This window comes from Phacochoerus africanus, chromosome 3 (assembly GCF_016906955.1).
Source record: "Phacochoerus africanus isolate WHEZ1 chromosome 3, ROS_Pafr_v1, whole genome shotgun sequence".
NCBI lineage: Eukaryota > Metazoa > Chordata > Mammalia > Artiodactyla > Suidae > Phacochoerus > Phacochoerus africanus.
Window position 1 is genome coordinate 60,183,196 of NC_062546.1, and position 12,220 is coordinate 60,195,415.

Genomic DNA, 12,220 nt, shown 5'->3' on the forward strand with positions numbered 1-12,220 from the left:
GCTGAAGTCCTGGTAACACTTATCTAATGTGTAGTGTTTCAAAGTTATCAAGTGTGGAAGAAATAACAAGAGGTGTGACACTGATGCTTCTGAAATATTACTTAATGCTGTTTCATAGAAAGCACCATGGCCTTGCACCTTGGGACCAACAATGGAATCTGGTATCAATTAGCTTGTCTTTCCCACAAGTAGCTCAATAATGCCCTAACAAGTTGAGGCAGAACATAAAACCTCTGGTAAGATAAGAGATATGATGTGAAATAAAACAATGATTCTGGAGAATAAGTAAAACAGAGGTGAACGTACTAATGAAAACTTAAAGTGAACTTTGATGAAGTTCATCAGCACAAAGAAACTGTTGCCAATGTCCATTTCAATAAATTCAGATATTAACATAAGTTCTCCTGTACTCTGGGGGCTTGGGTTTAATTGGTTTTACTTCATAATTCCGTTGTTAGCTTTGCATTCTAATGAAGTAATGAACATGAAGGAGGCAGAGGTGTATCAGAATACCATCTAAACCCTGAAAAATCTCTTTACTTCTGTTTCACTGTCATCTTTTAATGGCAAACTCTTAAGTTCCCTTTGTTGTGTGTATGTGGAAGGTTTATATATATGATATTTGCTTGAGGCAAGAAAAGGCTATTCCATTGCCAGTGGCCTTTTAAGCTCTCTGCTTATATTTTGAATGACTAGCCTAGCTTTTAATGATCTGCCTTTCACTTCTTAATGCAACAGCATTATCTTCAATCTGTTACCTACAGAGCAGCAGTCTGCTTAATTATACAGATTGTTTTCTCTCCTTGACAAGAAAGTACAAGGGGGTACTATTTACTGATACCTTTTTTTTTATAATTTTCTAAGTGCACTTATTAATTTTCTGATCAGAAAGTAAACTTTAAAAGCAAAAGTTAACAAAAAAAAAGTCAAAGTATCATATTTCAAAGAATAACAAGAAGAATCGGACAATAGAGAAAAAGAGCCTGGAAGCTAAGGATACATTCCAGGACTACACCTGGCCAGATTTATCTTATGTATACATCTGTATCTAGGGTCTTATTAGGCCTTAGTCATTTTATTACAAAGTATTATATTTGTCATGAACCATATATAATTAGCCAATTTCCATGAAGATAATATAGGTATCATCTCTGATTCATAGGTTACTTGGGGCCCTCAGATTTCTTAATTTGTCTAAAATTTGAAATATAAATTTTAGCATCAACATTCAAACATTAACCACTGTTATTAACCATATATAATCTAAACTTTATATTTTACAATATTTAGTCTAATTATTATCAACTTAGTCTTCGATGACTCAATCATGTTACAAGATCCACCATTCTAATTCTGGCTTCTAGTACTTTCTCTTGATTATTATTTTTTCTTCATTTGTAAAATACCTGCTTTCTGACTTCACAGTATTATTTGGAATCTATAAGATAATGTGTATAAAAGCACTTTTTATATCAGCATTTCCAGAATGTGTCTAGTACCTATGAAAGAGAAATCCAGAACAAAAGTAAGATTGATTGGTACTGGGTTAAAAAAAATTAAATAGGTTTTTTTTTTATCAATGAAGGTGTACTATAAACTTCCACATGGATAAGAATAGATGCAGCATTTACCAAACATCTGATGAGGAAAAAAAATTTTAGAGCATAATAATGATAACAATTATTTAATTAAATCCTTGCAAACAGCCTATTAGGTAAGTCTTTACTATTGGTTAGGGTTATCTATAAAAAATATGTGGTAGGGATGAATCCAGGATTATCAGTATGCAAGCATGTATAATTTGGAATTTTTTAATAGAATTACAGCAGGCATAAAGAAAAGTGTATATTTCACAAGTTTAAAGTTATGAATTTTCACAAACTGAGATTGCATTTGTGTACCTATCCTAGCTGAAGGAATCTAGAATCCCCACATGTCCCATTCCAGTAACTACCTACCCAGCTCAAATGTACTACTTTTCTGATATTCATCATACAGATTAGTTTTGCAGTTAAATAAATGAGTGTTACAGTAGGTACGTTTTTATGCTTGGCTTCTTTCAATTAACCTAGTATTTTTGAGATTTATCCTTTTTGTTATATGTAAAAAGCAGTTATTGCTATAAAATATTTCACTGTCTGAATATACTACATATTATTTATTCATTCTACTATTGAAATTTATTTATTTATTCATTCTGCTATTGATAACATTCATTCTACTATTCTGGTTGCTGCCAGTCTGGGGCTACTGAGAAATTAACATTCTTGTACACCTCATTTGCTTATCATATATACACATTTCCCTTAGGTATATACCTATGAAATGAAATTTCAGGATGATGTGATGAGTTTAAATTTATACTGTCAGCTTTTAAATTCATATACTACTTACTGAAACTGCGTGGTATCAGCATTACTGGTCTTAATCTTTTTGATGACTGTGTTATATAGCACCTTATTGTGTTTTAAATTTCATTTACATAACAACCAATAAGGTTTAATTCCTTTTCATATGTTTAGTGGCCATTTGCTCAGCCTCATTTGAGAAGGAACCTAATCTAGTCTTTCCCCAATTTTTTTTTTCTTTTTTTTTTTTTGCCACCAAGTTGCCTGTTTCTTACTGATTTATAAGAATTCTTTATGTATTCTGGATCCAAATCCTTGTAAGATAAATGCATTACAAATATCCTTTCCGACTCCATGACTTGCCTTTTCAAATTCCTAATGGAACCTTTTGAACATGAAGAGTTTCTAAGTGTAATATATTTCAGTGTAGTGTTTTTCCATTCATATCTACCTCCATGGTCACTACATAAGTTCTGTTTATGGTATGTGAATAACTGTCAAGATTCATTTTTCCCATATACATAGCTAATTACTTTACCATCACTTATTAAAAAGACCCTGCTGCCTGAATGCATTATGCAATCACTATAGCTATAAATCAAATGGCCATTTGTGTGCATCTGTCTCTGAAAACTCATTCTGTTAAACTGGTTTATGTGTCTATCCTCATATTGATAAAACACTACTTTAACTAATGTAGCTTTAAAATAAATTTTATAAACTGGTAACATAAGTTATTTAGCTTTACATTTCTTTTTTAAGGATTGTCTTACTGTTCTTAAGCATTTGAATTTCTTATTATGCAAAACTTAAAATATCAAGTGATAATATTGATCTGCATCTAATACATCAATGCCCTAAATGGAAATTGTTCAGTTTGAAAAAAGTAGTTGAATCTTTTTATAATGTAGTTTTTATGTTTACTAAAAGGTATAAAACTAGATTTTGTAAAGCCAAATCCCATTAAAAACTCCCATATACTGGAAAACCTGCAAATTAGGCATTTTTAAAAGTTTGGCACAAAGAACCTACCACTACTCAGAATTCTATTTAGAAACCAACTTCAGAGAAAAGGAAAAAAAAAAAAAAAAACTGGCTCTGGAAACTATACAGACCTTAATAGTACAATCCTAAAGTATTCACAAAGTTAACTTTAACATTGAAATAATTCTTCATGAACAATTTTAACATAAATTTCTTACATCAGGTAACATAAATAGCCAAAGCAAAACATATTTTTAAAATTTAGGAAAATTGGAGTTCCTGTTGTGGCTCAGTGGTTAACGAATCCAACTAGGAACTATGAGGCTGCGGGTTTGATCCCTGGCCTTGCTCAGTGGGTTAAGGATCCGGCGTTGCCGTGAGCTGTGGTGTAGGTTGCAGATGCAGTGTGGATCCCGCGTTGCTGTGGCTCTGGCATAGGCCAGCGGCTATAGCTCCAATTGGAACCCTAGCCTGGGAACCTCCATATACCATGGGAGCAGCCCAAGAAATGGCAAAAAAGACAAAATAAAATAAAACAAAATTTAGGAAAAATGAACAAAAATTAGACAGTATAAATAAAAAAAGAAAAAAGAAAATGAATTCTTCACAAAAAAAAGAAAGAAATTAGGTGATATTTATGTGTAACAGCTACCTAGAAAAGTCTTTAAAATATAAATGGTTATTCAATTATGTTACAAATGAGAAAACTACAATAAAATTATTGTCTTGTATACCTTACTCCAGGAAATAGGCATTGGTCATCAAGAATTAATGCCAAATTATAAAATTCCTATAAATATTCATAAGAAACTTGCTTTGTCACCTTATTCTCTACCACTGAAAGAGATAAAAAGTCTTATTATAATTATTCTCAAAAACACAAATCCTATATGGTAATTTCTCTTTAGAAATAAAGGTTAAAGTATGAAGAAATTACCCAAGGAGGACAGTGCTAATTTTCAAGTTATATCCTAAAATTTAAGCACATCTATTATAAATAAAGCCTTTCACTATTATTATTCTAATGGACAGTCACTGTTTAAAGTATAATTCTGCACCAGTAACTGTTTCATTTTATAAAGCAAAGTTAATCTTCTATTTTGTTCCACTAATATGAAAACACATTATTATGCAAATCAATTCATTAAAAGAAAACTTAAAACACAATTTTATGTTTCAGTATATGTTGACATTATGCATGTAAAAAAGCAGGAAGGGAGGTTTTGCTAAAATATGTTTAAATGCCAAACAAGAAGGGGCAACATCCTCCTGCCCCTTTAAGATGAAATGCACTGTCTATATTGCTTAGTAATAAATATCTCACATCAGTCTAAAACTTTACCTACAGTTCTGGCCAAAAATACACTAAAACCTTTGATTTTGTAGAAAGAAGTTCCTATATTTCCAAGATGTTCATGAGTTTTTCCTTCAATCCAAATACTGTATTTAAACATAAGAAAAAATTATAGGAGTTCTGTTGTGATTCAGAGGATTCAGAACCCAACATCGTGTCTGTTAGGATTCAGGTTCAATCGCTGGCCTAGCTCAGAGGTTAAGGACTTGGCATTGCCACAGCTGCAGTGCAGATCACTGATGCAGCTCCAGTACTGTGTTGCTATAGCTGTGGTGTAGGCCAGCAGCTGTGGTGTAGGCCAGCAGCTGCAGCTCCAAAATTCGACCCCTACCCCAGGAACTTCCATATGTCACAGGTGCAGCCATTAAAAAATAATAGCAAAAAAATTGTATTTTTATAAAATATAAGAGGGTGAAAAGTTTGGGACAAAATCCATCTTTTTAAATACCTTAGTTATAGGTTTAAATTCATCATTTCTATAACTTTTGACTAAGGTTTTAAAAAGCTAAAGTACATACTTTGAAGGCTATAGGCACATATGAACGAAAAGTTATTTCCTTTTAAAAATATAGAAAATTCTCTTAATGTGTTCCTCTGTGTCATCCTAATACCTTTCCTAAGGGCCATCCAACCTCAGCCTACAAACAGTAATACAACAGTGTGGAGGGGGATTAAAAAGTATTCTAAGTCAATATAGAAAATTGCTTTCCAACCTAATTTGAACCTTAAGTCTTCCTGTTACTTTAAGGTTACTGATTGGTTTATGCCGAATTGACAGTGACATGTGGAACCCATTCTTCTGACTATTGAGGAAAAAAAAATTGAAAGAATTAAGATAATCCAAATTAAGAAACAAAAATTTCCTACTGGAGTCCTTATAACCATTTAATAAAACATTTACTGAGGACCAACTATATGTAAAGATGAAAAGTAGCTCAAGAGAAACTCCCTATGTTAAGAATTTGACTAATACAGGATGCACAAAATATTAAAAATTTATTATACTAGAGGAATGCAAAGATTTTTGACTAACTACATGTTTATAAATATGAAAAAGGAAGAAGGATTTCTAACCTGATTAAGAAAGAATGCATCTCAGAGTGATGACAAGTTAGGTGATATGTGAAGGATGGGCATGATGTGGTAGAGAGGATGTTCTGGGAATGGAAGCAGCAAAATAAAGCATATAGGTAAGGGCGAGGACAGTACAGATAAGCTAACACTAGTTTCTCTGCTAAGTAGTAGAGGCCTCAGGTTGAAAAGGAGAATTATAATGGGCAGGTAATACAGGCGCCATTGAAGATTTCCAACTTAAATGATAACTCAGGTCCACACATATTAACATTATAACTATATTAAAAGTATGCTTTAGGAGTATTCATCTAGTGGTCTAAAGTGCTCATTTATGAAGTCTAGTGCCCAGCATATATTCAGTAAGCAACAGATGGCATCCATGTTGCCATGGTTACTGTAATCAGCACAAGCTTTTTTGGAGCTTACTCCAGCAAACCACATGTGACAGGATTAGAGCCTCATGATTTAGCAAAACAATGGCTGAAATGGTAAGAAAATAGAGATTACAATGAAGATGAAGAGTGACAGGTGGATATGACACTTCAAAATACGCCTCTTCAGCCTAAGGATTATTTTTAGCTGAAGGCAGCTGAATAGAAGCAGACACAAAAAAAGCACTCTGTCCTCCTCCATCAAAAACAGGATATAAGTTTACAAAGACATCCCCCCTCTCTATCAGGAAGGACAAATGTTAATCCCTGGAGACAAATTTAGACCCTCATCAATGGAGAAGATAACTGCTAACTGAAATCTACATAATAAATTTTAACTTTTGCTTACATTGCTTTTCCTAGTCACCTCCACATCACTGGCTTCCCGTCAATGCTTTTCTTTCTGTCTTTCACTGAAGATGGTAATTAAGCCTGAGTGCTAAGCTGCCTCTGAGAGTTATTCACTTTTCCCTGGATATCTCCCATGTATATATGAGGTATACATGCCAGTAAACTCCTACTTGTTTTTCTCTTGTTATTCTGTCTTCTGTTATAGGGGCCTCAACCAAAAACTTAGAACAGTAGAGGGAAAATTATATTTTCTTTCCCTACACTAGACAAGCTAAAACATTTCACAAGAATGTCAATTATTTTTTCATATATTTTAACAAATCATAAAAGCAATTCTTAATGTTTTTTAATTAAGGAGTGTTATTCTGGAAGAATATTAAAAGGCAATATTGAAAAATTTGTAAGATTTCCTAAATTTACACTTTTAAGTATCATTAACACAACAGTGATCAAATCTTTGTATCACACCCTTCTCTATGTGATAGGAATATATCAGGGACCAAAAAAGATAAAAAGCCACACTGTCAGGTGCTTATATCCTATTGGGGTCCTGGCAAAAGACAGACAAAACTAATACAAAGTAAGTAAATTTACATAGCATGCTATAAATACTATAGAGAAAAAAATTAAAAAGCAAAGGGAGATAGTGAGTATGGGTACTGGGATGGGGTATTGAGAATAGGACTACTTTTACATAGGATAGTAAGGAAGTCTTGAAGATAAGGGGACAATTTATTGCTTGATAATTACTTCCAATTATTTTCTCTGTAAAATAATTTAATTTTGAATATTAAAGACACTCAAATTACTCCTTTAAGTCATGACATATTTCAAAAACATATAGTACACATAGCAAAAACCATGTCTGATTTCCTATAGCAGCTGATTATCCAGAGTCTAATGTTGACTCCATATCTTTGGGATCTATAGAAGAAATTTGGTTATTATGTAGTATCAGTGACTGTAACTCTCATAATTTTTAGCCAGTCCTTAAAACCTGATTGGGCCATCAGGGAACATGCAATAAATAATGTGAATTATATCCCTATATCATAGTTCCACAGTGAAGTTCAAAGAAAGTTGCAAATGATTTCAGAAGAAGAAATAGGAGTTCCCATTGTGGCTCAGCAGAAACAAACCTGACTAGTATCCATGAGGATGCAGGTTCAATCCCTGGCCTCGATCAGTGGGTTAAGGATCCAGTGTTGCCTTGAGCTCTGGTATAGGTCACAGACACAGCTCGGATCCTCTGTTGCTGTGGCTGTGGCTTAGGCCAGCAGCTACAGCTCTGAGTCAACCTGTAGCCTGGTAACCTCCATATGCCATGGGTGTGGCCCTAAAAAAAAAAATAGAACAAGAAATAACTTTTTAGCTTACTCTTCTTTTTTATTCATTTTTACTGAAGTATAATTGATTTACAATGTCATTTTAGTTTCAGGTATACAGCAAAGTGACTCAGATATATATATATATCCTTTTCCCTTACAGGTTATTATAAAATATTGAGTATAGTTCCCTGTGCTAGACCGTAGGTCACTGTTGGTTATCTATTTTATATACAGTAGTATGTGTATGTTAATCCCAATCTCCTAATATATCCCTCCCGCTTTACCCCTTCTTAATATTAGAGATATCTGAAGCACTAGAATAAGTCTCATCAGATTACATTATACATTTATATTTATAGAGAATTTATAACATTATTTGCCATACGATAACCTTATTCAATTCAGAACCACAATTTTAGAAATTAAGAATTCATAGCTATTTTAGGTGTGAGTGAAGTTATTACTTTTTAGAAAGACCTTATATAACTTTCAGAGCTAACTACTGAAATATTTATGTATGAAATGAAATTATATTAGGCAGTTATTTCAAAAAGAATCCAACAGCAGGTAAAGAGAATGAGGTGGGAGAATAGATGAAAAAAGATTGTTTATGAACTGGTAACTGATTATGTTTGGTGAGGAGTACATGAGGAATGTCATACTTTTCTTTCCCTCAAAATCCATGTATTTTCCAAAAGAAACAGAGAAAAAAAGGCACACTTTAAAACAAGTTATTAACCTTTGCCTACCTACTCCTAAATCAAAGATAGAATTTTGTAAAGTTGATCTATTATAATATTTCCCACCCACTAAAAGGAAAGGGAAGGCAATGGTAGCAGTTACTAATGTAAACTTTGCTACTGATTTAACTACATACCAATTTCACTTTAACTTTGTGGTAAACAGTTCCTGGCATCCTAATACAATGACCACCAGGTTCTTGATATTTTAGTGAACTCTTCTGAACCAATTAAATTTACAACTGATGGGACATTGGCTATAAACTGTTCCTATTTTTTCCTTTGGCATTACATACATATTCTTGCCATAGCGGTATACAAAGTTGAAAAAATGATTTATGTGTGTATGTTTGGTATGGTAGGTACACTCACTTTTCTTCAATCCACACTAAAGCAGTCTCCACCCTAAAAAAAAAATGTGCATGTGTACATTATGTACATGGGAGAGGCAGTAAATGAGAAGCAAAAGAACACACATTTAGATTTAGAAATAGAATCCTTTCATACTAAGTAGTAAACACAACTTCTGATTCCTATGTAAACAGGATTAAAGATTACAATATTGATGCTTAGAATATGAACTTACCACTTGTCCATTGTGTGGGTTTTTATGAGCATATGGAGGTCCACGGATATGATTCCACATCTGGCCAGAAGTCATAGCAAAAACTATACACTGAAAAAAAAGGACACAATATTATAGCATGTAAACCAAAAAATACCAGAATACTGCTTAAATAAAATAGTCATGAAACTATCTTTCTAAAATCATGTATCAGTTCATCCATTAAAACAACTTTCATTTACTAACAATGAGACCTGGTGTAAGTCACTTATTCTTCCTGCTTCTCAGATTTGATATCTATTAAATCAGGAGACCAACTATGCTGGACATATGTTAATGATTAAACTGGGTAACATATGTAAGGCAGCTGGCAAGGCGAGACAATCTGATATGTCCTAACCAGAGCCAGTCAAAAGCATAGATGAAACTGTTTTAGATACAGCCAGGATTAATTCATAAAAACCATACTTGTGCTACATGTTTTGCTTAAATCATGTAATATGCTTAAATTTACAAACCTGCACATCTTTAGACTGAAATGTGTCTTCAGGTCTAATACTTCCAACTGTGTCATAACATGTCCTGCTCACTTTTTTTTTTTTTTTGGTCTTTTTGCTATTTCTTGGGCCGCTCCCTCGGCATACGGAGGTTCCCAGGCTAGGGGTGGAATCGGAGCTGTAGCCACCAGCCCACAGCAACGTGGGATCTGAGCCACATCTACAACCTACACCACAGCTCACGGCAACGCTGGATCGTTAACCCACTGAGCAAGGGCAGGGGTCGAACCTGCAATCTCATGGTTCCTAGTCGGATTCGTTAACCACTGCGCCACGACGGGAACTCCCAGCTCACTTTTTATTTGAGCTATCTGCCTCCGGTAGGTAGTTATATCAGCAAAGATTCAAAGTCAGAAAAAGCAACGTGACGGGGAATCTAAACATGTTAGATTTGCACAATTTTTAAAGAAGAAAAGAAGATACAAAAAGGGTAAGCTACAGTAGGGAAGGGTAATTTATGAAGGATTTTTTAACACAGAGAATAAATCTGCCCATACATATTATAACTTCTTGGGAGTCATAACCTTTCAAAAGAAAATGAAAATAACAGGATTACAGACATTAATCTGAATCCTTTCCCCCACTTCCTTGACAATACCTCTGAAATTAACACAAACTTCTTAAAAGCCAGATTTTACTTATACATATATTTGCCTAGATTGGAGATGTTTTCTGAAAGTTAAGACTTTACCAAACATTTGCACATTAAACTTAGCTAGAATATTAGGCCCAGAGTGACAGAGAGAATGATGTACCATCTAAGAAATCATTTTAAAGGGTATAATTGTTACGTGAGAAAAATAAATTGTATATCTAATTCACATGAGTAGCATGTCAGTGATTCAGAGAATATATTAAAGTTAATTATTCTCTAGATAGATTATAATAGTGTGAAAGGTATACTTTAAAATCCAAGAAAAGATATATCTATTCAATTAACACCTTTATAGTATAAACAGGTGGCATTTTTCTTTTTAGTTGACACTTGGTTATATGAGAATTCTACCTTTCTTGGACCCTAACCTTCATAGTCACTAAATCAGTGCTGAAAATATATGTATTCTGTATATTACTTTTACCTGTCTGCCCATTCCTCCTCTGTCTTTTACTGCTTCAATTGATACTCCTATTTCCAATGGTGGTGGAAAAAACGCATGATCAAGTGTGTATTTTAGAAAGATGGTGCCGGAGGCCAGCTCCAGCGGCCAGGGAGTATACACTTTTTCCCAATTGGAGATGGACGGCGTTGGCGAAAATGTACAATACAGAGACAGCCTCTTTGTCCCTTCTTTCAGGGCGCTGGACTGCTCAAATTTTATTAGCATAAGTGGTTGATTATATTGACAGTTTTTCACTACAGATTACATCATAGTGTTAAAAGTACATTGGTTAACTATTAAGCTTTGTTTTTGCTCACACGGTACAGTAGCAATACATCACATTTTTAAATCTTCAACTTAACTAAATTTAATGAGTACAATTCAAGGACAAACAGGTGCAGCATATCATGTGGGAAAGAGGAGACTCAGCACAAACCATCTCATGGCCAGCCAATTTCCACAAGCTGAAGAGGTTACAGACACAAAAATCTGGCATTTACAAATCTTGTTTTTAGACTAATGTATATCTTTAAGCGTTATGGCAGGAAGACAGTATGAGAAAATATAAATCAACTTAATTAGCTACCGCTTAGAAGCTTCTAAAATCAAGGACAAAACTCACAGCTGGGTTTCTTTTGATCAAGAATAATATATGTCTAACTTCTATAAACCTCATTAAAATCCTAACTCTAAAGTTTACTGTAACTAGTTAATAGATAAACACTATATATTAATTAAGTTGGATATGAATAGGGAAAAGTCCTTCAGGATGAAATTTTTATTATATTATTGTTGTAACTTTGTTAAATCACAAATCACCACAGGAAAATAAGAATGGAAAATAAGAATAATAAGTAAAGAATCAGGAAAGACTGAGGAAAACAATAACAAATAAAACAACAGGAAAGACTAGGTCACCCGAGAAACAATCCATGTTCTCCAGGGCAAACATGGAAATTGTTTTCCCAGGAAAGCCCCAATTCTTCTCCATAAACATCAAAATGAGAGCCTTATAACTTGAGGCCTGCCCTCAGCTTGTACCGTACAGGCAGGCTTTTATCCTGACTAGAATCCCACCTTCGGCATGTACCATTTAGGCAGGCTATTATCCGGTCCAGAGGCCCACGTTTGGCATGTACCATTCAGGTAGGCTTTTATCCTGTCCAGAGGCACACCTTCAGCATGTACCATTCAGGTGAGCTCCCTTCCTTGGTTAGGAACCTGCCCTCAGGTTTTTTTTGCCATCAGGCAAGGTCCTTGTTTTGACTCCCTGCATTTTCTCGGCTCCCCGCAAGATGGTACTAGCCACAGCATGGAGAACAGAACAGACTGGAGAAAAGTATAACTTGAGGCATAGAAATCAGTTTGGAGGCTGATTCATAGAAATG

The 12,220-nt window shown here is 34.1% G+C and overlaps 1 protein-coding gene across 2 annotated transcripts in view; it reads right to left on the minus strand.

Moving 5' to 3' along the window:
- TUSC3 (tumor suppressor candidate 3) overlaps positions 1-12,220 on the minus strand; it is a 191,850-nt gene that overhangs the window by 72,171 nt on the left and 107,459 nt on the right. For both annotated transcript variants that reach the window (XM_047771894.1, XM_047771893.1), the window contains one exon: positions 9,197-9,286. In XM_047771894.1, coding sequence (XP_047627850.1) covers positions 9,197-9,286 — 90 coding nt within the window. The remainder of the gene's footprint in view (positions 1-9,196; positions 9,287-12,220) is intronic.